General features: G+C 46.4%; 1 protein-coding gene and 1 non-coding gene across 2 annotated transcripts; both read left to right on the top strand.

Annotated features, from left to right (window-relative positions):
- Positions 1-1,600: 1,600 nt before the first annotated feature.
- On the top strand, positions 1,601-26,463 carry ZNF275 (zinc finger protein 275). Its single transcript, XM_005594888.4, has 4 exons — positions 1,601-1,733; positions 4,085-4,161; positions 18,935-19,036; positions 20,232-26,463. Exons 2-4 carry the CDS (start codon positions 4,131-4,133, stop codon positions 21,386-21,388), a joined length of 1,290 nt encoding a protein of 429 aa, XP_005594945.1. The 5' UTR covers positions 1,601-1,733; positions 4,085-4,130; the 3' UTR covers positions 21,389-26,463.
- On the top strand, positions 25,038-25,141 carry LOC123571513 (small nucleolar RNA U13). Its single transcript, XR_006695665.1, has one exon. It is a non-coding gene; the product is annotated as a small nucleolar RNA U13 (small nucleolar RNA).

Genomic DNA, 26,463 nt, shown 5'->3' on the forward strand with positions numbered 1-26,463 from the left:
TTTCACCAAGACACATGTACCTGTATGGTCATCACAGCACTATTCACAATAGCAAAGACGTGGAATCAACCTAGGTGATCATCAATGGTGGACTGGATAAAGAAAATGTGGTAGGTATTCACCACAGAATACTATGCAGCCACAAAAAAAGGAATTAAATCATGTCCTTTGCAGCAACATGGATGCAGCTAGAGGATGTTATCCTAAGTGAATTAATGCAGGAACATAAAACCAAATGCCACACATTCTCATTTATAAGTGGGAGCTAAACATTGGGTACTTGTGGACATAAAGATGGGAACAACAGACAATGGGAACTACAAGAGGGGTCAGGGAGGGAGGGGTCAAGGGTTTAAAAAGTAACTATTGGGTACTATGTTCAGTACTCGGATGACAGGATCATTTGTACCCCAAACTTCAACATCACACACTATACCGAGGCAACAAACCTGCACATGTACCCCCTAAATCTAAAACATAAAATTTCTCAGGAACTAAATGTCTGTGTATATATATATATACACATACACACACACATATATACACACATTGCACATAATGAGCTAGCTTCCTGTTTTGTCTCTACACACACACACACACACACACACACACATATATATATATATATATATATATATACACACACTGCACATAACATTGGGCAAACTACTTGAACAGACACTTTACAAAGAAAGATATAGAAATGGCCAGTGAGCACATAAAAGCATACTCAACATAATTAGTCATCAGGGAGATGATAATTGAAATAACAATGAGATATCACTTCCCACCCTCTCAGATGGCTAAAAATAAAGGCTGACAACCTCAAATGTTGATGAGGATGTGAAAGAAAAGGATCTCTCATACATTTCTGGTGGGAATGTAAATTGCACAACCACTTTGGAATACATTCTGGCAGTTTCTTATAAAACATAAAACTATCCTATGATGTAGCAATTCATCTCTTAGGTATTTGCCCAAGAAAAATGAAAGCATATGTCCACACAAAGATGTGTACATGAATATTCATAGTAGCTTTATTTATGATCACCCAAACTGGAAACAGCCCAGATCATAACCTGGTGAATAAACAAACCAACTCTGATATATCCAAACAACAGCATACTACTCAGCGACAGCACATTCAACAACATAGATAAATCTTAAAAACATCACTTTGAAAGAAAGAATCCAGACACACAATAGTACAGACGATCTGATTCCATTCATACAGAATAGTGGCTTTCCTGGTCTATCGCCCTCAGTTCCCGACCCTTCACTCCCCCCACCACCATCTTGAAGACGCCCAAAGGGGAGAGGTCTCTTCCATTCCTTCGTTCCCTCCTTCGTCTGCTGGTCGATTTGTTTGCTCGTTCATTCATTCATTCTCACGCTCATTCCACTCCTCCCCACCTCCCCACAAGCGTTCAGCCCGCGCGCGCAGCTCCCCCGCAGGCTGATCAGATTTGCCTGCCCAGTCCGCCCCGCCCCAAACCCCGCCCTTTTCCCGCCCCGCCCCCTTTCCTGGCCAATCGGGGCCGAGACTGGGGCCGGGGCGGGGCCTCGCTCCCTCAGAACCCCGGGCGGCGCTCACGGCTCCGGAAACGCGCCGCGGGGCTGTTAGCTCTGCCGGGCACTGGCGGCTCCGTGGCGCTTCCTGCCACGCCAGGCCTGCCTGGGCCGCGCCAGCGCTGCTCCACCGAGGGCCGCGCGTCGGCCGCCGCCGGGCCTGGGTGAGTGTGCGGGCCGCGGGAGGATGTGCGGGGGCGCTGGAGGGGCCGCAGGGCGGAGGTGATCGTGGCGGCGGCAGGAGGACCTGAGGGCCCGAGTGAGCGTGCAGGGCCGCGAGAGGATGTGCAGGAGGCGCAGGACCGTGTGCGGGGCTGGAGCGAGTGTGCGGACCGCAGAAGAGTGCACGGTGCAGGGAGGGGGCGTCTCTGGGCTGTTGGAGAGCTGCTCGGCCTTGGGCTGGCCAGAGCTGGGAACGGGTCCCGGATGACGAGTACGAAGAGGCCCGAAGGCCTTCCCGAGGCAGGCGGGGGGCGGCGGTCCCGGGTGGGAATTGCTAAAGTGCGGAGGCCTGCTCTGCTCTTTGGGGGAAGCTAGGAGTGGGAACCGCTCAAGGGCAGAAAGAGAGGACCCCCGCCCCTAACGCCTAGGAGCCCGATCTGGAGGGGGCGTTGTAGGGGTGGGGATTAAAGGACTTTTCCCTGGTCTAGGGGAGGGGCTGAGCCGCAGTCTGAGCGCTGGGAGGGTGGGCTAGGTGGGAACAATTCCCGCTGGGGAGTCCCTCCTTTCCTTTTGAGTGGGTTGGGTGGGGGTTAAGCCTCAGCTTGGTGGGGAGGATGGGGGCAGGTAGGTAGCCTAGAGAGAGAACTGTGGGGAGGGAGGGAAAAGGGGGCCGTGAGCTGAGCTCAAGGCCCTCTGTCTGAACCAGTCTTTTTCTCTCCCCTACTGGGGGCTGCCATCTCCCACTCCAGTGCCCCTGCCCCCTTAAACTCCTTTGCTGGCTCCTCCAGTCTATATTTGGGTGATTAATTACATGTCTTTTCCACAACCCCCCCCGCCCCCACTCGCCTGCCGCCCAAAGTCCATGGTCCCTTTCAAACAACCCCCACCCCCATTCCTGGCCCTCTTCCCAGAGGTCCCACCCTGCCACCCTGTTCCAACTGAAGCCCTCCAGCCAGCCTTGGCCTAGCTGGGCCCGCGGCCCCCCTCCAGTCTCCTTGGTCAATGAAACATTTCCTCTTCAACCTCAGCCCGACATTTTTCCTTTACAAGAGAATTTCAGATAGGATTGCGGGAACAGCACCTCCCCTAGGTACTAATGCTGCCTCAGCCTTTCCCCACCCCCACGGTCCCCCCACCCCACAACATTGGACCTTCAAGTAGAAGCCACTTGCACAGTGTCTGACCCAGTTCAGTATATCCCCCTAGTAACATTTGTGGGAGATGTACTACTGAACTGGGCCAGACACTGTGAGTTTTATATATAGAACCCTATTGAGTAGTGATTTTCAGCCTTCTGTCTGTGAGGGACCCCTTGGAAATCTACTAGAACGTGTGAATTCTCTTCTAACCATCAGCACAGACTCGGAGATAGTGGGCTCCCATTTCACAAGGCTCCTGGGCAGGAATCCTGTCAATGACAGAGATTCTGAGAGTTGGAGAATCTGGGAACCTCCAGATTCTAGACAGGCCCAGTGTTAAGGAGGTGCAGCTCTGCATCATAATCTCCTGGGGTGCTTGTTAAAAAATGCAGATCCCTTGGTCTCTCCCAAACCAGCTACACTCCCATATGAGTTGTTAGTGAACTCCAAACCAACTTTCTCACCCGATGATCCAGCCCTTACCCAAACCTGCCTGGGCTCCTTGGATGGCCCTGGGCTCCTTGCAATTTGCATAACATCCCACCCCACCCCCAGTTTCAAATCCTTTGTATCCAGGCAGTGTTACCTAAAGGCAGCTATACTTACAATTTATTTCGATTTTTAGTAAGATGCCATGAATATTCTTGGGGAAATGGGAACACAAAACTTTCCTCAATTAAGTACAACAAACACTACAAAATCCCCTTCTGGTCTACCTTCTGGCTTTTTATAGAAAAGAAATAAGATAGAAACCCAAACAGAAAGAGACAGGTGCCCAGGCAAAGTGAGAGAGGAAACAGATGCCTTCCCACCCACACATACGGAAAAAGGCACACACAGACACAAATACCCCAAGAGAGACAGACTTTCCTGGTGAGACACCCTCTCTTTAGACCCTTCAGGATTCTGCTACTTACAGTAGCAGCCTGTTTGCTGCTTTGGGACGGGACAGGGTGGGCCCACGTGGGGCCTTCACTTCTGCCTCCTGGCCTGTCAGGTGGAAAGAACATGAAGGCCAGGCCCAGCGTGGCCCTGGGCTTGGCTCAAGGGTTGCATCCTGACCTGGCTAGGGTGGATCCAGATTGTGGTGGTGTACATTCAGTTGAACCCTGTATCTGGCCCAGTTCAGTACATCCCCCAAAATGTGGGGGCCAGGTTGCTGGGAGGCGCACATGGGTCTGCCTCTGTTCACCTGAATTATTGCAATCCAACAGGTGGGACCTTACCTGCCAGGCTGATCCGTTGGAGTAGTTCTGAGCCATGATGAGTCATCCGTGTGTGTCTCTTTTGGGTAAGTCTCGGTGTTTATGCGTGGTGTCTGCTGGCCTCGACGCTGGGCATGCTATCAGAAGACCCTATAGGTGTGGTTACAACATGGTGAGGAGTATCGTTTTGGTTCCAGAAGCACTTATATTTTCATCTATGCCAGTGTTGCTGAACTGTCTTTGCCCAGAGACAGTTCTCTCAATCCAAGCAACACAACTCACAGGAGAAAAGATATTCAGGAAAGAGAATTTGGAATCTAATCTCCCTTTTGGGTGGGAGAGGGAGCAGAAGCCATCCATCTGAATTGGATCTCTTGTGAGTGGAAACCTTTGAAGACACCCTTTGGGGTACATTTGCTCTGGCCTAGAACTGAACAGAACACAAGCCACCTGTTGTCTTCTGGGTAAACTCAAGCTTTAGGGCCTGAGGACATTCTGCTCCAGGTCTTTATTTAGATGCTTCAGAGAGTTCAGGTGTTTCTGGCACCCCTTGGAAGCTTCTGGAACCTTCCAGATGAGGCTTATTTGGGTGGCCTCGCTGCCTTTCCCCTGCCCAGGGAAGGACAGCGCCCCTGTTAGAGAATGTTGCTTGCCTATTTGTGTGATAAAATCAGTTGAATGCTGGTCTTTAGGCTCAGAAGCTACTGTTAGCCAGTAGCCAAACATTCAGCAGTGAGGCAGGAGTGTCTTTAATCCAAAGACAACCAGGAAACATCTCATTATTACTACATTTTGTGACGTGGGTTGTTTTTTGTCTCTGTTGAGTTCAACTCTTCATTTCTGTTCTTCCACATCAAAGTGGAATGATTATTTTGAGTCTCTTAGTGTTTTCTGCTTCCATGCGGTAAATTTGATTTAAATAAGTTGGTTAAAATTTACATTGCGATCTAAAGCACGTGAGCAGGAAGATTTGTTCGCTCATGTGAGCTCTCGTGTTTTAGAAAGCATAATTTTTCAAATTATCAGGCAGTAGGTTGACATTGACATCATTATTTTCCATTTATTCTAGCAGATGTTTGTTAAACAGCTGCAGTGTAATGGTGCTTGCCTAGGTCCAGTGTGCAATTCACAGCTGACCTTGACTGGGCCTTTGCTTTCTGGGAGTTTATAGTCTTTAGACTATCTTCAGATCCCATTGAAAGAAGGAGAATAATACCACTTATATTAAGGGTTGGAAATGTATTTTCCCACAGTATTTCTTTGAGCGTTCATATTTCCCAGTTGTATGTAGGAGTGCACCCTACGAGATTGAGGACATGCTTTTGTGCTGTGAGTGAAAGTGCCTTACTTCAAGGTCAGCATTACCCTGTGTGTCCATCGGGTGTGCATTACAATGATTTTCATGTTCTGTCTGGAATTCCTTCGACCTTGATTCCCCAAGATCCACTGTCAGAAGGCAGTGGACACCTGCATTTGTCACTTTTTTCACAGCATCCAGCTTCTTTTCCTGATTAGTTCCACCATTTTAAAATAGAACAGTTGTGCAACATAGATCCTAAATGATCCGATTATCACTAGGATTGATGATAATTTTATTTTGATCTGCAGTAGGGATTAATGTGTTATCTTTTTTTTAATGACCTTCCTTTGCTTCTCATGAAGCTCTTTTACCTGATATACTTGATTGATTAATTATGCAAAGTTTCATTTCCTTTTGTGGAAGCAGGGCCCACTTCTTTCCTCCCATTTTTATGAGTACTTTTTAAATGATCTCCATGTCGAGGGGCTCTGTCACTGTGGGTGGTGATCACGCAGCCACTGAGAGCTAAAGTGCTCAGGCTGAGTCCCCTGGGTGAGCTGCTACAGGAAGGGGCACTCCTGTTGCTGCACAGGAAAGGATTATTAACAATTCATTTGGGAGTTGTGGCTCCAGGATTTCAACAGTTAATCATGCCAATTAAGTAAAAACACTTCAGTAGGATTTGCCCTATTAAATGGAACACTTCGGGAGGATTCACTCGATTAAACGTGGGTGGCTCGGGAGGACTCTGTGTGTGTGTGTGTGTGTGTGTGTGTGTGTGTGTGTGTGTGTGTAAGAGACAGAGACGGAGAAAGAGAGAGAGGAATGACATGTCTCATTGTGCAATGAGGGCATGTTAGCAGGATGGTTTAAAGGCAGCACCCAAACACCCATATATGCCATTAGGCCTAGATGACACTAAGCCTCACCCCCAGTCTGTCTTCTGGCTGTGGCGTGGTGTTATAGGTTGAATATTATTTCGCTCTTCTCTGGTGTGGTTCGAAAAGTCTCAAATCTTGGGAGATGGATATTAAGCAAGTTAACCTCCTGGAGCCCTGGTTTCCTTCTCTGTGAATGGAGGCGGTAATAACCACAGGATGTGATAAGTGAATTACAGGAAGGGAGATGCATGGCTCCAAACACGTGTAGTGCATGCTCCGGTAATGGAAGTGTGCTTCATTTAACATGCCACTCCCCACACACGTTGATTCAGTCACCCCACAATTTATCATGTGCCCACTCAGGGCCAGGAGCTGCTGCAGACACTGGGGATTCAGGAGTGACCAAGAATGAGAAAGCACCCCTGCGCTGTTGGAGCTCCATTTCTCCTGGGGACTGTCAGTTAGAAACAAGCAATTTCATTGGATAGTTTTTAGTTAGCAAAAATGTTCCGAGTAGACTATGACGGACACTAGAGAGTGAAGGCATTCTAAGGAGGTGACATTAGAGTTGAAGCCTGATGTGGGCCAGGTGCAGTGGTTCACACCTGTAGTCTCAGCATTTGGAGGCTGAGGTGGGATGATGGCTTGAGTCCAGAAGTTCGAGACTGGTCTAGGCAGCATAGTGAGACTCCATCTCTACAATTGTTTTTTTTTTAATTTAAAAATTTAGCTGGGGGTGGTGGCACACAGCTGTAGTCCCAGCTACTCAGGAGGCTGAGGCGGGAGGATCACTTGAGCTTGGGAGGTCGAGGCTACAGTGAGCTGTGATGGCACCACTACATTCCAACCTGGGTGACAGAGTGAGACCCTGTCTCAGAAAAATAAAAATAGAGTTGAGGCCCGAATTCTCAGAAGGAGCCATCCATGAGAAGCCCATGGTACTCTCAGCAGTTTCAGAGGCCTTGAAGGCCACAGTCTTGGCCTATCTAGGATTGAATGAAGGCCAGTGTGTCTGGATGTCACTGCGATGTGGCAGGGCAAGATATGGGATTGGGGGGCTGGGGCAGAGCCTTGTCAGAGGGCTAAGTTCTTAGGTCTCTGGCCTGAAGTCAGTGAGAAGAGGTCTCTAACAGATCCTTTTTCTCAGAAGGTATATCCACAATATCCCCCTCTCCATTCCATTCGGCAGCCAAATGTCAATGTCAATTGGAAGTGAATTTTTTTTAATGAATTGTGTAAGTAATTTATGACCAGTTCATTTTGTACGGGAAGCCAAAGTCAAATCAGGCATTGAATGTATACCAGAGGAATCCAGCGGACCAGCAGGGCCCTGCCCAGGTGACAGTGGGACAGTGAGGGTATGGCTGCTGAGCACCTGGGGATGAACATGAACTCACACTGGGGAAGCCCCTGTGCCAGACAGCCAGTTAAAGATGGGAATGGGGCTTCCTTGGATTCTGGGACTAGATGAGGCCTTCTGCCCGCACTTCTTAGGTGCTGATAGCTTGCAAGGAGGAGCCCAGGAAGTCACAACCCCATGGGCCTGTCTCTAGGCTTTCTGGTCATTGCCCTTCGTGGACTGCCCACAGATTCCTGCCAGGCCTTCTCCCCTGCACTTGCCCTACTGTGTGGGGATCCCAGGAAATGCTGGATTTTTTACCCAAGCGAAGGGCCACTCCCCATTGACTCCTTGGCCTCAGCCCTTGGCTTCTCACATGCTGAGCATCTTTCTTACTCAAAGTCTTTTAAAACCAAAATATTTTACAATTGTTATGCTTTTCTGATACCAACAAAATTCAGCTTGGTTACTAAAAATTCTCACATTACGGAAAAAGAAAGCAGATCTTTCTAGACCTTGACTCTCCCCAACTCCAACCCCATGTGGTCACATACACATTAGAGATGTGCTTATTCTAGCTACAAGTCACTCTCACTTCTTTCCTTTTTTCTCCTGAAATGCAAATATATACCTAGCCATCTCCTCCCCTTCCCTTACCCTCTTTGGGTTTTCAAGGGAGAGTAACTATCTATGCCTGTATCGTCTATGAAGGATTCACATTTTTGTCATCTGCAGCATATAATCCTACGTTGGCACCTGTTGGTTTTATATTGAAACCCTCCAGCTTTCTTCCTGCTGAGTTCTAGGGCTCTTTGGTAGTGTCTCCAGAGCTCTTAGCCACATTTGTCATTCATTCTTTCCCCCACTTTTTTATGACATTGGGATTTTCTAGACTCTTTGTGTTGGTTCTAGTATCCTGTTTTCCATTTTCCATCCATTTACTTTTAACCTATCCGTGCCTTTATATTTAAAGTTTCTTGTAGACAGTATGTCTTGTTTTTATTACAGCCTGACAATCTGCCTTTTGATCGGAGTATTTAGTCAATTTACACTTACCTTAACTATCCACGTCGTTGGGTTTAAGTTTGCCATCTTGCTATTTGTTTTTATTTGCCCCTTCCATTCTTTTTTCCCCTCTTTTTCTTTACCCTTCTTCCTTCAGATTATTTTTAGTATATATTTGATCTCTGCTGTTGGCTTATTAGCATGTATCAGAGTCTTGGAGGACTTGCCAGAACACACAATCATATGTTTCACTTCTGATGTTATAAACCCGACACTACCTTTTTATTATTTTTGCTTTGAATGATTGAATGTTTTTTAAAACATTTAAAAGTGAGATTGGTAAAAGCATTGTATATTTCCCCACATATTTACATTCCTGGTGTTCTTCATGCCTTTGTGTAGATCCATCTTTCCACCTACTATCATTTTCTTTCAACCTGAAAGATTTCCTTTAGTATTTCCTATAGTAGAGATCTGCCGGTGATGAATTCTCTCAGCTTTTGTCTGAAAACAAACTTTATTTTGCCTTCATTTTGGGAGGAAATTTTCCTTGAATATAGAATTCTAAGTTGACAGTTTTGTTTTTCTTTTAGCACTTTAAAAATGTCATGCACTGGTTTTCTGACTTGTACATTCTCTGATAAGAAGTTAGTAATTACTCTTTGTTCCTCTCCACGCAGCAACATCATTTCTTTCCTCTGGCTATTTGAAGACTTTCTCTTTATCACTGGTTTTTCAGCAGTCTGATTATTATGGGTCTTTTAAAGTCTTGCTAGGGGTTCACTGACTTTCTTGCATGTGTGAGCTTATAGTTTTCATCAAATTTGGAAAACTGTCCTGCCATTATTTCTTCAACTGTGTTTTTTATCCCTCCCCTACTTTTCCTCATCTTCTCAGGTTCCAGTTATGTAGGTGTTAGACCATTTTCTCTTACCCCAGGTCATTGAGAAGCTGTTTGTTTTTAAAAACTCTTTTTTCTCTCTGAGCTTCTTTTGAGATCATTTGTATTGCTATGTCATCAAGTTGTCTATTTTTTTTTTATACTTTAAGTTCTAGGGTACATGTGCACAATGCGCAGGTTTGTTACATATGTATACATGTGCCATGTTGGTGTGCTGCACCCATTAACTCGTCATTTACATTAGGTATATCTCCTAATGCTATCCCTCCCCCCACATCACGACAGGTCCCAGTGTGTGATGTTCCCCTTCCCGTGTCCAAATGTTCTCATTGTTCAATTCCCACCTATGAGTGAGGACATGCGGTGTTTGGTTTTTTGTCCTTGCGATAGTTTGTTGAGAATGATGGTTTCCAGCTTCATCCATGTCCCTACAAAGGACATGAACTCATCCTTTTTTACAGCTGCATAGTATTCCATGGTGTATATGTGCCACATTTTCTTAATCCAGTCTGTCATTGATGGACATTTGGGTTGGTTCCAAGTCTTTGCTATTGTGAATAGTGCCACAATAAACATACATGTGCATGTGTCTTTATAGCAGCATGATTTATAATCCTTTGGGTATATCCCCAGTAATGGGATGGCTGGGTCAAATGGTATTTCTAGTTCTAGATCCTTGAGGAATCGCCACACTGTCTTCCACAATGGTTGAACTAGCTTACAGTCCCACCAACAGTGTAAAAGTGTTCCTATTTCTCCACATCCTCTCCAGCACCTGTTGTTTCCTGACTTTTTAATGATCGCCATTCTAACTGGTATGAGATGGTATCTCATTGTGATTTTGATTTCCATTTCTCTGATGGCCAGTGATGATGAGCATTTTATCATGTGTCTGTTGGCTGTATAAATGTCTTCTTTTGAGAAGTGTCTGTTCATATCCTTCACCCACTTTTTGATGGGGTTGTTTGTTTTTTTCTTGTAAGTTTGTTTGAGTTCTTTGTAGATTCTAGATATTAGCCCTTTGTCAGATGAGTAGATTGCAAAAATTTTCTCCCATTCTGTAGGTTGCCTGTTCACTCTGATGGTAGTTTCTTTTGCTGTGCAGAAGCTCTTTAGTTTAATTAGATCCCATTTGTCACTTTTGTCTTTCGTTGCCATTGCTTTTGGTGTTTTAGACATGAAGTCCTTGCCCATGCCTATGTCCTGAATGGTATTGCCTAGGTTTTCTTCTAGGGTTTTTATGTTTTTAGGTCTAACATTTAAGTCTATAATCCATCTTGAATTAATTTTTGTATAAGATGTAAGGAAGGGATCCAGTTTCAGCTTTCTACATATGGCTAGCCAGTTTTCCCAGCACCATTTATTAAATAGGGAATCCTTTCCCCATTTCTTGTTTTTGTCAGGTTTGCCAAAGATCAGATGTGTGGTATTATTTCTGAGGGTTCTATTCTGTTCCATTGGTCTATATCTCTGTTTTGATACCAGTACTATGCTGTTTTGGTTACTGTAGCCTTGTAGTATAGTTTGAAGTCAGGTAGCGTGATGCCTCCAGCTTTGTTCTTTTGGCTTAGGATTGTCTTGGCAATGCAGGTTCTTTTTTGGTTCCATATGAACTTTAAACTAGTTTTTTCCAATTCTGTGAAGAAAGTCATTGGTAGCTTGATGGGTATGGCATTGAATCTATAAATTACCTTGGGCAGTATGGCCATTTTCACAATATTGATTCTTTCTATCCATGAACATGGAATGTTCTTCCATCTGTTTGTGTCCTCTTTTATTTCGTTGAGCAGTGGTTTGTAGTTCTCCTTGAAGAGGTCCTTCACATCCCTTGTAAGTTGGATTCCTAGGTGTTTTATTCTCTTTGAAGCAATTGTGAATGGGAGTTCACTCATAATTTGGCTCTCTGTTTGTCTGTTATTGGTGTATAAGAATGCTTGTGATTTTTGCACATTGATTTTGTATCCTGAGACTTTGCTGAAGTTGCTTATGAGCTTAAGTAGACTTTGGGCTGAGACAATGGGATTTTCTAAATATACAATCATGTCATCTGCAAACAGGGACAATTTGACTTCCTCTTTTCCTGATTGAATACCCTTTATTTCTTTCTCCTGCCTAATTGCCCTGGCCAGAACTTCCAACACTATGTTGAATAGGAGTGTTGAGAGAGGGCATCCCTGTCTTGTGCCAGTTTTCAAAGGGAATGCTTCCAGTTTTTGCCCATTCAGTATGATATTGACTGTGGGTTTGTCATAAATAGCTCTTGTTATTTTGAGATATGTCCCATTGATACCTAATATATTGAGAGTTTTTAGCATGAAGGGCTGTTGAATTTTGTCAAAGGCCTTTTCTGCATCTATTGAGATAATCATGTGGTTTTTGTCTTTGATTCTGTTTATATGCTGGATTACATTTATTGATTTGCATATGTTGAACCAACCTTGCATCCCAGGGATGAAGCCCACTTGATCATGGTGGATAAGCTTTTTGATGTGCTGCTGGATTTGGTTTCCCAGTATTTTATTGAGGATTTTTGCATCGATGTTCATCAGGGATATTGGTCTAAAATTCTCTTTTTTTGTTGTGTCTCTGCCAGGCTTTGGTATCAGTATGATGCTGGCCTCATAAAATGAGTTAGGGAGGATTCCCTCTTTTTCTTTTTCTTTTTCTTTTTTTGACATGGAGTCTCGCTCAGTCACCCAGGCTGGAGTGCAGCAGCGCGATCTTGGCTCACTGCAAGCTCTGCCTCCCAGGTTCACGCCATTCTCCTGCCTCAGCCTCCCAAGTAGCTGGGACTACAGGCGCCTGCCGCCACACCTGGCTAATTTTTTGCATTTTTAGTAGAGACAGGGTTTCACCATGTTAGCCAGGATGGTCTCGATCTCCTGACCTCATGATCCGCCCGCCTTGGCCTCTCAAAGTGCTGAGATTACAGGCGTCAGCCACCGTGCCCGGCCGATTCCCCCTTTTTCTATTGATTGAAATAGTTTCAGAAGGAATGGTACCAGCTCCTCCTTGTACCTCTGGTAGAATTTGGCTGTGAATCCGTCTGGTCCTGGACTTTTTTTGGTTGGTAGACTATTAATTTTTGCCTCAATTTCAGAGCCTGTTATTGGTCTATTCAGGGATTCAGCTTCTTCCTGGTTTAGTCAGGAGGGTGTATGTGTCTAGGAATTTATCCATTTCTTTTAGATTTTCTAGTTTATTTGCATAGAGGTGTTTATAGTATTCTCTGACGGTAGTTTGTATTTCTGTGGGGTCGGTGGTGATATCCCATTTATCATTTGTTATTGAATCTATTTGATTCTTCTCTCTTTTCTTCTTTATTAGTCTTGCCATTGCTGAGGCTTGAGTAGGTAAACAAAGCGGCCTGGAATCTCGAAACTGGTGGAGCCCACCACAGCTCAAGGAGGCCTGCCTGCCTCTGTAGACTCTACCTCTGGAGGCAGGGCATAATCAAACAAAAGGCAGCAGAAACCTCTGCAGACTTAAATGTCCCTGTCTGACAGCTTTGAAGAGAGTAGTGGTTCTCCCAGCATGGAGTTTGAGATCTGAGAATGGACAGACTGCCTCCTCAAGTGGGTCCCTGACACCCAAGTAGCCTAACTGGGAGGCACCCCCCAGTAGGGGCAGACTGACAACCCCACACAGCCAGATACCCTTCTGAGATGAAGCTTCCAAAGGAACGATCAGGCAGCAACATTTGCTGTTCAGCAATATTCGCTGTTCTGCAGCCTCCACTGCTGATACCCAGGCAAACAGGGTCTGGAGTGGACCTCCAACAAACTCCAACAGACCTGCAGTGGAGGGTCCTGACTGTTAGAAGGAAAACTAACAAGCAGAAAGGACATCCACACCAAAACCCCATCTGTATGTCACCGTCATCAAAGACCAAAGGTAGATAAAACCACAAAGATGGGGAAAAAACAGAGCCGAAAAGCTGAAAATTCTAAAAATCAGAGCACCTCTCCCCCTCCAAAGGATTGCAGTTCCTTGCCAGCATGGAACAAAGCTGGACAGAGAATGACTTTGACAAGTAGAGAGAAGGCTTCAGACGATCAAACTTCTCCGAGCTAAAGGAGGAAGTTCGAACCCATCACAAAGAAGCTAAAAACCTTGAAAAAAGATTAGATGAATGGCTAACTAGAATAACCAGTGTAGAGAAGTCCTTCAATTACCTGATAGAGCTGAAAACCATGGCACAAGAACTATGTGACGAATGCACAAGCTTCAGTAGCCAATTCAATCAACTGGAAGAAAGGGTATCAGTGATTGAAGATCAAATGAATGAAATGAAGTGAGAAGAGAAGTTTAGAGAAAAAGGAGTAAAAAGAAACAAACAAAGCCTCCAAGAAATATGGGACTATGTGAAAAGACCAAATTTACATCTGATTGGTGTACCTGAAAGTGACGGGGAAAATGGAACCAAGTTGGAAAACACTCTGCAAGATATTAACCAGGAGAACTTCCCCAACTTAGCAAGGCAGGCCAACATTCAAATTCAGGAAATACAGAGAACGCCACAAAGATACTCCTCGAGAAGAGCAACTCCAAGACACATAATTGCCAGATTCACCAAAGTTGAAATGAAGGAAAAAATGTTAAGGGCAGCCAGAGAGAAAGGTTGGGTTACCCACAAAGGGAAGCCCATCAGACTAACAGCAGATCTCTCAGCAGAAACTCTACAAGCCAGAAGAGAGTGGGGGGCCAATATTCAACATTCTTAAAGAAAAGAAGTTTCAACCCAGAATTTCATATCCAGCCAAATTAAGCTTCATAAGTGAAGGAGAAATAAAATCCTTTACAGACAAGCAAATGCTGAGAGATTTTGTCACCACCAGGCCTGCCCTACAAGAGCTCCTGAAGGAAGCACTAAACATGGAAAGGAACAACTGGTACCAGCCGCTGCAAAAACATGCCAAATTGTAAAGACCATCGATGCTAGGAAGAAACTGCATCAACTAATGAGCAAAATAACCAGCTAACATCATAATGACAGGCTCAAATTCACACATAACAATATTAACCTTAAATGTAAATGGGCTAAATGCTCCAATTAAAAGACACAGACTGGCAAATTGGATAAAGAGTCAAGACCCATCAGTGTGCTGTATTCAGGAGACCCATCTTACATGCAGAGACACATAGGCTCAAAATAAAGGGATGGAGGAAGATCTACCAAGCAAATGGAAAACAAAAAACACAGGGGTTGTGATCCTAGTCTCTGATAAAACAGACTTTAAACCAACAAAGATCAAAAGAGACAAGGCCATTACATAATGGTAAGGGGATCAATTCAACAAGAAGAGCTAGCTATCCTAAATATATATGCATCTAATACAGGAACACCCAGATCCATAAAGCGAGTCCTTAGAGACCTACAAAGAGACTTAGACTCCCACACAATAATAATGGGAGACTTTAACACACCACTGTCAACATTAGACAGATCGACAAGACAGAAAGTTAAAAATGATATCTAGGAATTGAACTCAGCTCTGCACCAAGCCGACCTAATAGACATCTACAGAACTCTCCACCCCAAATCAACAGAATATACATTCTTCTCAGCACCACATCACACTTATTCCAAAATTGACCACATAGTTAGAAGTAAAGCACTCCTCAGCAAATGTACAAGAACAGAAATTATAACAAACTGTCTCTCAGACCACAGTGCAGTCAAACTAGAACTCAGGATTAAGAAACTCACTCAAAACCACTCAACTACATGGAAACTGAACAACCTGCTCCTGAATGACTACTGGGTACATAACGAAATGAAGGCAGAAATAAAGATGTTCTTTGAAACCAAGGAGAACAAAGACACAACATACCAGAATCTCTGGGACACATTTAAAGCAGTGTGTAGAGGGAAATTTATAGTACTAAATGCCCACAAGAGAAAGCAGGAAAGATCTAAAATTGACACCCTAACATCACAGTTAAAAGAACTAGAGAAGCAAGAGCAAACTCATTCAAAAGCTAGCAGAAGGTAAGAAATAACTAAGATCAGGGCAGAACTGAAGGAGATAGAGACACAAAAAACCCTTCAAAAAATCAATGAATCCAGGAGCTGGTTTTTTGAAAAGATCAAGTTCTCTAATTTTTTTGTGTGATATCTAATCTGCTGTTAATCACATCCAGTAAAATTTTCACTTTAAATATTATAGTTCTCACCTCCAGAAGTTCTATTTGGTTCTTTTTATATCTTCTATTTCTCTCACTGTATTCCTGTTTTTCTTTTAATGCTTGTACATCATTAAACTGGCTGTTATCCTTGTCTGTGAGTCGTCACTGGTCATTTCTGTGTGTTTCTATAAACTGATTATTCTCCCTGCCCTGGCCACATTTCTGTGCTTTTTGGCATTTCAGTAACTTCTGATTGGATGTTGGGTATTATAAAGATTATATTGTTGAGTGTCTGGATTTGGGGTGGTAGTTATTTGTGGATCAGTTTGATCCCTTTGAGGCCTACTTTTAAGCTTTCTTTGAGACAGGTCTTGTGTAGCTTTGGCTCTAGGAATACATCAGCCCTACTACTAAGGCCTCTGGATTCTCTACTGTGTGTCCCAGGTAATCACAGAGGACTCTATACTAGTTGGTCAGACCTTGAATGTCTCTCTACCTTTGTGTGTCCTGAGAATTGTTCAGCTTACAGCTTCCTGATCACCCTTTTCCTGGGCTTTTGGAGTTTCGCTCTATGCATGCATGGCCTAGTAGTCAGGAAAGACTCAAAGGGAAGCTTATACATATTTTTTGAAGCTCTTTTTACTGCATAACTAACTCCTTTCTGGAACTCTGCTCTGCAACTTCCAGCTGCCTCAGCTGCTCTGAATGCTGGTCTGTGTCTCCTCAACTTGGCAAAGCCACTAAGCTCTGTTTGGTTTTCGCCCACCCCAACACACAGTCTCAATCTGGAAATTGCCTCCAGGCAGACAGCTGAGGCAATGATAGGGCTCCCCTTATCTGTTTCTTTTCTCTTGGGGATCGTGATTCTGTACTTCCTGCTGTCCAGTGTCTGAAAACTTGTTTCACATATATTTTCTCCATTTTTTTCTACTTATTTATGGCAGGATGTGAAATCTGTTCCTTGTTACTCCATCGCAGCCAAACGTGGAAGTTTCTGTCCATTCTTTTTAATTAACATCTTTAATTTTATATAAGAGTCTTTCTGGAGTAGCTAGATTTTGTGGGTCTTGAGCCAGTGTAAAAAGCCTTCCTTTTTACTGAATTATGAATTAAATTGAACTGTCATCACAACAGGAACTGTGTAGCTGTTTCTTTGAACTCACTGATGTGAGAGGCCTGTGATGCATGGATATCGGTGGTAGGATCTTTCACATAATTTGCAATTTGGAAGGAGAAGAAAATCTGTAGAAATCATTCAGCTCTTTTGTTTAACAATTTAGTGTTTGAAGATCTTTTCTTTGAGGCTTATTTTTCCAGCTGTTTTGTTCCACTTCTCATTTGGTTGAATGCATTAGAGAACTGCTGTCATGTGTACCTGTCTCGCTGTCACCAGGCTCCTTGTGTCAGTGGGCTATGGCTTTTAAGGGCCTCACTGCTGGTCTAGAAGCCCCCATTCCTGCTGTCTTCCCTCCGGCATCCTGATCCAGTTTTTTTGTTGCCTCTACAAAGTTGGAAAGGGTCTCTCATTTCCTGGTTATTTCTTCTGATGATCTTGGTGTGCCTCCTTCCTGTGCAGCGTCAGCATAGACTTCTAGGCTTGCCAGTCTTCCTGCCCTTGGATCTCTGTCTAGGTCTGTCTTCACCTGGCTGTGCCTGGGCTGGCATCTGCTGGTCTTGTCTTGGCTCCCTCTGGCCTGCCTCTGTTCATTCTTTGCCAGGCCCTGTTCAAGGTGTGTTTTCTCACACATCTCCATGCCCTGGCTTGTCATTCAGCCAACATGTGAGAGAAGACTCAACAAGATCAGAAACCAAGGAAGAGGAAATCACCAGTCTCTTCACAGGGGATCCAGGGACAGGGCTGTCATCACTCATGGCCTTTTTCACTTTCTTTAGTTCCACCTAATCCCCAAGGTCTTACTCTCCCCAGGATGGAGCACCAGGAAACCAGGTCTTGGCAGTCCCTCTTGAGATGCCGGAGGCTGAGGTGAGCTGTGTTTCCCTCTGCCTTGCTTGGGATTCTCTCACCACTCCCTGAATCTGGCCTCAGCCTCTGTCTCTTGCCCCAGCATGACACACGGCAGAGTATGAACCCCAGCTGCTGCCTTCCTGCCCTCCCACTGCTTCTCTTCTAGAGGCTGCCAAGGATTGGATATCCACTGGGCTTGAAGTCCCAATCATCCAGGTGGGGAAGCTGAGTTTCCATCCAGGAAAGTGATTGAACGGAGGTCCCTTGGAAAGATGAGACGCCAGGGCCATGGCCCAGGGATCCTAGTGCTTGATCAGGTTCTCTTTTCAGGACTTCTTGGAGCTGTGGTTAGGCCTCCATGTTAACAACAGACACCCACTCCAGACCCTCGCCTCTTGTCCCTGGCATTACTGGCACTGCCCCTGCCTCATTCTAAAATAGATGGAAAGACTGATTAGCCCTGGGAATTCTTTCAGGATTTGGTGACATTTGACGATGTGGTATGGTACCTCACCACAGGGGAGTGGTTTAAGCTGGACCCTGAACAGAGGGTGCTGGCATATTATAGGAACGTGACCTATGTGGGTAAGGATGTCCCAGCCCTTCCTCAAATTCACCACCTGCTTGGAGTGGGGCAGGGGGCACATGGCTACCCCCACAGAAGCTCACCTTCTCCCTGGATTGTGGGGAAACACAATGGGTCTGCCACATCTGATATGTCAGAGTAGTATGCGTTCCCCCAACTCCTCTTGGCATGGAAAGAACCCCTCTCAGTCTTTTATTGGGAAAGAAATTAGAACACTGCCACTGTAATGTAGAATACTCTTTTCATTTTAATGCACAAATTATGCAAATTGCATGACCATTTGGTTTGAGTTTATTTGTGAGAGAATGGTTGACGTGATCAAGATCTTGTTCACCCATTAGGGGTCTGCATGTGTGCAGTGGGGAGGAGGTTTTAGGAGGAGAGACTGTTGGGAGTCAGATTTGGGAGTTGTGGAAGTCCACATGTCTGGGAAGAGCATGAAGTTAAATGTGTGAGCACTGAGGGGGTGGACAGGCAGAAGGCAGGGTGAGGATCACCTCCTCAGGGTGGCCACTTGATCCTCCACAGAGCCTCCCCCAGGTGGGCCCAGAGCCTGCCTTCCTCAAGCTCCTGGAAGGAGCCTGACCTTGGGAAACACCTTTGAACTGAATGAATGACTTGCCTAAGGTTAAGGCCAGCCTGGTCTTTGAAGATGGAAGGGGGTTCCCCTTCAAAGGCCTTGCCTATGTTCCTCCACTATTCTCATGTCATCTTTGGCTGTCGCCGTAATCAATCTCCTTTCCCATGAGCAGGCGTTCCTGTTTTGAATCCTGCCTTGGTCCCTCACCTGGCACAAGGACAAGTGCTGTTGGTATCAGACCCATCGCCCAACACTGATCCAGCTAAGTACTCTGGTGAGTGAAAAAGAAATGTGAGGAAACTGGGGGAGGCCCAACTGAGCTGGGGTTTGGGTTAGGGTTGGAGGGCCCAGCCGAGCTGTTAGGCTTCAGGTTAGGGTTGGGGGTCCCAGCTGAGCTCTTGGGCTTGAGGTTAGGGTTTGGGGACCCTGCTGAGCTCTTGGGCTTGAGGTTAGGGTTGAAACAGATGAGCTCTCAGGGGTTTGGGTTAGGGTTGGGGAGCCCAGATGAGCTCCTGGGGTTGAAGTTAGGGTTGAGAAGATCAGCTGTCCTCTTGGAGGTTTTGAATTAGAGTTGAGGAGTTCCAACTGAGCTCTTGGGGTTCGGGTTAGGGTTGAGGGGCCCAGCTGAGCTCTTGGAGTTGAGATTAGGGTTAGGGGATCCAGCTGAACTTTTGAGGTTGAGGTTAGGAGTAGAGGGGCCCATTTGAGCTCCTGGGGTTGAGGTTAGGGTTGAGAGGATCAGCTTGGCTCTCTGGGCATTCGGGTTAAAGTTAGGATCCCAGCTGAGCTCTTGGGGTTGAGGTTAAGTTTGGGAACCCCGCTGAGTTCTTGGGGTTAAAGTTAGGGTTGGGGGGCCCACCTGAGCTCTTGACAGTGAGGTTAGGGTTGAGAGGATCAGCAGGGCCCTTTGGAGATTCAGGTTATATTTGGGGATCCCAGCTGAGCTCTTGGAGTTGAAGTTAGGGTTGGGGGTCCCAGCTGAGCTTTTGGAGTTCTAGTTAGGGTTTGGGGCCCCAGCTGAGCTCTTGACGGTGAGGTTAGGTTGAGGATCAGCAGGGCCCTTTGGAGATTCAGGTTATGTTTGGGGATCCCAGCTGAACTCCTGGGGTTGAGGTTAGGGTTGGGGGCCCAGCTGAGCTCTTGGGGTATAGGTTAGGTTTGAGAGGATTAACTGGGCTCTTGGGGTGCTTGGGTTAGGGTTAGGGGGCCCAGCTGAGCCTCTGGGGACGTGTGTGGCTGCTCTCCAGTCACAGAAGGGGTGACCTCCTCAGCACCACTGTGGTAGAGAGTGTCCAGAATGGAATGAGGCCCCTCTGCCCCTGGCTTCTGCAGTCCTTGCTTCTGGTGGCTTCCGGGCCCAGGCCCCATGCTCAGTGGCTGTCTCAGAAAGAAAAAGATTCTTGACAAAGGAGAGGCCCTTTCCTCCGTCCTCCTCTGCAGACTACACTGCCTTGTGTTTATCGTTTCAGAAAACACCTCTGCGACCCGACACCAGACGATGGGGGAAGACGCCCAGCCACAGGAGATGGCGTCCACAAGCTCCCCAAGGGCCAGTGGCCCCAGTCCTGAATTCAGACAGCATGGGGACTCTGACAGGAAGAGAGGGAGCCCACAGAATCTGCCCATAGAACATCATTTTGCTTGTAAAGAGTGTGGGGACACCTTTCGGCTTAAAGTCCTGCTTGTCCAGCACCAGAGAGTCCACAGTGAGGAGAAGGGCTGGGAATGTGGCGATTGCGGGAAGGTCTTCAGGGGGGTAGCGGAGTTTAATGAGCACAGGAAAAGCCATGTAGCTGCGGAACCCCGGCCCGGCCCCAGTAGGGCCCTGGAGAATGCCGCGGAGAAGAGGGAGCAGACGGAGAGGGAGGGAAAGCCCTTCGAGTGCGAGGAGTGTGGAAAACGGTTTAAGAAGAATGCAGGCCTCAGTCAACATCTGAGGGTCCACAGCAGAGAGAAGCCCTTTGATTGCGAGGAGTGCGGGCGGTCCTTCAAAGTCAACACCCACCTCTTCCGACATCAGAAACTTCACACTTCGGAAAAGCCTTTCGCCTGCAAGGCATGTAGCAGGGATTTCCTGGATCGCCAGGAGCTTCTCAAGCACCAGCGCATGCACACTGGCCACCTGCCCTTCGACTGCGACGACTGCGGCAAGTCCTTCCGAGGGGTCAACGGGCTGGCTGAGCACCAGCGCATCCACAGTGGGGCCAAGCCATACGGGTGTCCCCACTGTGGCAAGCTCTTCCGAAGGAGCTCGGAGCTCACCAAGCACCGGCGGATCCACACGGGTGAGAAGCCCTACGCCTGCGGCCAGTGCGGCAAGGCCTTCCGCCAGAGCTCCAGCCTCCTGGAGCACGCACGCATCCACAGTGGCGAGCGGCCCTACGCGTGTGGCGAGTGCGGCAAGGCCTTCCGCGGTCCCTCCGACCTCATCAAGCACCGGCGCATCCACAGCGGACTGAAACCCTATGAGTGCGACAAGTGCGGCAAGGCCTTCCGCCGGAGCTCCGGCCTCAGTCGCCACCGGCGGATCCACAGCGGGGCGCGGCGCTGTGAATGCAGCCAGTGTGGCCGTGTCTTCAAGAGGCGCTCGGCGCTACAGAAGCATCAGCCGACCCACCACGAGTAGAAATGCCCTGCGGTCCCGCGGGACAGGGACGGAATCCCCAGAGGGGATGGCAGAGTCAAAGGAGATGAACAGTTTTGTAGCGCTTATATATTTTGTCTTCCAAAAGGTTGAGACCGATTTATACTGCCACCAGCAATTTATAAGTGTTACGTTATGCCCATCGAGAGTAGCTTGTACCATTTAACTTAGTTTGCCTAGTTTAACTGGTAGGAAGTACCATCGAGGTACACATGCCTTGAATCCAAGAATGAGAGAGGACAAATCTGGATGTGGGGTAGGGAGGGGCTTAGAGGTCATCAAGTCCAAGCTCCCCCCGCCCCAGAAAAATACACAGAGCTATTCCACGGTGGCGTCCTTATAATACGATCCCAACTTTCCTGAAGAGAACGTTGCCCTCATGATTTTTGGCCTACTTGAATTTATAAATTTTTAGGGATGTAAATAGAACACTCAAATGTCTTAAAATATTTAATTTATTAATTTAGTTATACATACATACTGTAAATCACATATTATATAAAATAATATATTAATTTAGAAAATGCCCCATTTTTGCCATCCTCCCTTTCACGAAATCATTTTACTCTGACTCCTCACGGTCTTCACCGACATGGGAGCCCTGTTTGAGTCATCAGACAGTTTCAAGATACACCCAGTCACTTCCATCCGAACTCTGCACGGTAGCTCAGTGACAATCCCTTCATGAGGCTCTCATTAGAAATTTTCTCCCAAGCCACAAGACCATATTTGCAGAACATAAGGACTATTTCTCTTGTCATTTTTTAATCGGTCCTGTGACTCTACAATATAACCACTTAAGGTGGTACTTTTTCAAACAACCTTTAAACGTCTTTTCTTTTAAAGCACCCAAAATGTTGTTGTGAGGCCAAACGCCTAGTAACAGTTACTGAATCTGGGTTAAATGTCTGTATCTTTTTTTCTTAAACCATTTCAATTTGGTGTCCCCTATACATGTCCAAAACTAGCATCGATTGGGGTTGTTTTGAACTAATGGGTCTTGTCCTCAAGCAGCACTATTTTGTTCAAAACAAAATAGTTGAGAGCATGCCCCTAAGAAGAGATACATCTCAAGGACTCCAGTGCAGGGTGACGCCTCCTTTTGGAAACAAGAGCCTCTCCTGGTATCAGGCCTAGATGGTACTTCTCCAACCTTCCGTTTCTAGCTCTGTAAAACGGGGGTGATCACAGCACCTACCTCCGAAGGTTATCACGAGGACTGCCATCGTGCCTGCAGAGTGCCAGGACCACCAGCCTGGCACGGAGGTACACACTCAGTGAAGGCCATCTGCTGTCATTGTCATTGTCATAGTTATTGCCATTCTGTGGCTTGTCAGTACCAGAACTGGGGATAGACCCCAGGCCTCCTGACCACCAGTCTCATCTTCTTTCTCTTATGCAATGACTTAAATGCTGTTTCTGTTGCATGCAAATTGTTTGTTCATCTCCTTTGACTAGTTATCAAGTTACCTTCCGATATATTGACTTTACGTGGCAGTTCTTTCTATATTGATGGTGATGTTCTCTTTTCCAGTTTTATTGCTTTGCTCTTTGTGGCAGTTTTATTACATTTTTGTTGTGAAAGCTTTTAATTTTTACATATCCAAGCATTCATTTTTTGTCCACTCTGTCATAACTTTCATTGCTTCTGTAGCTAGATATGATGACATTTTCTCCAGAATTTTAATTACAAACAAAAAGCTGCAACCCTTGCTTCTGTAGCTAGATATGATGACATTTTCTCCAGAATTTTAATTACAAACAAAAAGCTGCAACCCCTGCCCATCGGAAGGTGAGTACACCAGGTGGGCAGGCTGGATGGAAATGGGCCAGAGAAGCAGGCTCTTTCCTCATCCAAGATGCAGACTCCGTGTCTATCTGTGGGCACCACTTGACTATCCAACCTGGCCACTGCAGCACACTGGAGATGCTCCCATCATAGGTTAGCCAGAACTCTGTGACTGTTCATCAATATAGACCCCGCCAGCAGCAGCAGGGCTTGGCCTCACCTAGATCAATGGGGTGGTCCAAACTTGATCTGGGAGCAAGCAGCCCAGCCATCCTTTGAGCTCCTGGGAGCTTTGGCAGTGCTCGGAGTGGATTCAGTGACTGAACAGCAGATTCACCCACGAGACATCTCCTTGGACACAAGAAGACTCGCCTGGACCACATCCTCCTTTCAGCCAGTGACTCTAGAACTAGAAAGAGATTGGTTCATAGGCTTCTGCTTTGGGCAGCTAGGGGAAAATTCACCCATGTGTTCTGGCATCACTTCCTGCAGCCACACCTAAGCGAGGGCAACAGAGCAGAGGCTTGGAGAGGAACCCTGCCCCTCCGATGGCTTGCGTGTTATGTGGATGGAAGCTGGCAGCACTGCCCTGGGCTATGACTTGCAACAGTCATGACCAGGAGGAGCACTAAAGCAAAGGTTTGGAGGGCAGTGGAACCCTTCTGACAGTCTGTGTGGCATACAAGTAGAAGCTGGTCCTCCTGGGTCCGAGCTGCCATTTCTAGCGGGCTCCCCCAAGAGGAACAGCAGCAAGGTCTGGCAAGGAACCTGCCCTTCCAGTGGTCCACAGAAGCCACAGATAGAAGCCAGCCCCACCAGGGCTGTGGTGTGACTTCCCAGCAGCTGTGGCTGGGGACAGGGACACTAGGAGGGCCTGGCAAGAAAGTGTGCCCTTGTGGGCCCACCAAGGCTGAGGCAGAGCTTCCTAGCAGACACAACTTGGAAGGGCTTCTCAGGCTCCCATCCTGGGAAGCAAGGTCCTACAATGACCTCTGTGACCTTGGCCAGAAGGTCCTCTCAAATGGACCCAGGCCACCACAGTGGCATTATACGACATCTCCACCCTGACCCCTAGGCTGGAGAGGAGCCAAAAACACTTGTTACATAGTGATTCCTTTTGCCCTGTGGGCCTCAGTTCTTGGAGTAGTTGTGAATCTGTGTCTGAAATCACTACTTTCTTCTCGGATCCGTTTTCTCTTTTCGAGTTGTTAGGATGTGTTTTGTACAGCTGTCATTTGATAAAGAAGGTTGACCTCGACCAGGGCAAGTCTGGCACCTTTACCTAGAAGTACTCTGCCATGTCTTGCCCGTTCGTTCATCGTTTGTTGCGTTTCATAAGGGATCCCATTGAAGTAGATCCCTTTTATGAAGGGATCCCATTGAATGCAGCATTAACTCAGAACGTAGCATAAAGTTGTCACTGCTCCCAACTGGGACGTGGCATCTTGGCATCCCTTCCTGTCCTCCTTGACTCTTTCCCATCTTCGGTTCAATAATTTTCTCTCAAACAAATGCTCTTTTAGAGTTAACACTAAAGATCTGGTCTTTGCTGTCAAGGTTGATGGAACAGCTGTTCGTAGTGTTTGCGGTAAAACCCGTGTTCTCTTTCAACGCAGTCTGTGGCTTTAACGTGTGTCATTTAATTTCGCCGAGTTCATTTCTCGCCTCTGGTAACTTGGGGTGGATTTCCTTGGGCTCTCTAGGTGTACTACTATGTCAGATGCAAAATATCACCCAGCTTCCTGTCACATATCCTTGTCTGTGCATTCATGCATCTACCTCGTTCCAGTTTTCTTTCTACTCTCATGTATTCCTATTGCGAGGGAATGTGTTCTTTTCCTGATCCTTTTGTAGTTCATACACGTGACAATTGGGTTTTCATGCACATGTGTGAGATGTGCCTCCTTCAAACCTTGTTACTATGTTGGCACATTACCCGCCTGACATGGAAAAAGAAAAAAAAAAAAAGAAATATGTTCTTTTCCTACCATTTGAAAAAAGAAATCCTCCATTACTTTTATTAGAGTTTTGAATACTTGTGAAAATTTTCAAAAGAAACTAATTGTTTACCATTTCTGCTACTTATTACAATGAGCTGTGTCCGTTAGCTGTGTCACCCCACTCTTGCATTTCCAGAATAGTCCCCATCCGATTGCAGCAGGCATCTTTCTCCAGTGGTGTTGCATTCCATGTGCTTGATTTTGTGCTAGAACTGGCACAGCGCCTGCCCTACCTGCAGCCCTGGGTTGTGGCCCTGTTGCATACCATGTGATTTGCCACCCCCCTTCTAGGCCACATTAATTCAGCCAGAACTGAACACCTGACCCAAGGGCAGCAGGCAATCTTCAGAGCATAGAGCTGGCAGAACACGACGGACCATGGACACCACCAGGCCTTCCAGATCGGCAATGCAAACAAGGAAACAGAACCTTCTAGGCATCAGAAGGTGTGGGGGGCAGCACAGTACTCAGAGGAGTGAGGAGTGTGGCACCTGCTGGGAGGAAGGCCTGGCCATGGTATGTTCTTGGATTTCTGGCAGCAGCCCTCATTGGTCCACGTGTGTCCCCACTACAGACTCCTTGACTTGAGTCAGCTTGAGTGGGTCTCTACTGTTTTCTATTGCATTTTGCCACTTGACTGCTTTCCGGCCAAGTCGCACCTGACTGCGTGAACACCTGTTTAAATGTGTGTTCTCTGTTCTCTAAGATGGGTGAAAGTTGATGCCTTCTAGTCTCAGTGAATTTAACCTGTGATTTTATGTCTAGGTATTGTTCCTTTACTGAACCCACCACGTGCAGGCCATAAAATGAGTGAAGTCACAGCTCACCCTGTTCTCTTATTTTTGAAGTGTTTCACGATTTCCAGCATGTCCATCAGAGGGGGGGATTGCTAACTTCTCTTACTAATGTGCTTGCATTCTGTGGTTCTCATTGCATCACTTTGGGTGTTTACTTTGCAAAGCAGAAACTGTCTCTTTAAACTTGGCCCTCAGTGTCATTTGCGTATCTCTGTATTTTTCTGTTGGGTTGGCACTCTTTTCTCATTCCCCCCATCTCATTACCTTGTCTGTTTTCTGGCACTCACTATAATCAGCCTTGCACTAGAGCTGTTTGTGGACTTGGCTTCACCCCCTCCTCCTCAGCCCTCCCCCACCCGTTTAATTGTGAGCTCTTAGAAGACAGGGGTGGCCTTTCGTGTCTGATCCCCTACCAAATCTAGCACAGTGCCTTGCATCAAGTAGATTTCAATAAATATATGTTAAATGGCA

This window comes from Macaca fascicularis, chromosome X (genome assembly GCF_037993035.2).
Source record: "Macaca fascicularis isolate 582-1 chromosome X, T2T-MFA8v1.1".
In the NCBI taxonomy this organism is placed as follows: domain Eukaryota; kingdom Metazoa; phylum Chordata; class Mammalia; order Primates; family Cercopithecidae; genus Macaca; species Macaca fascicularis.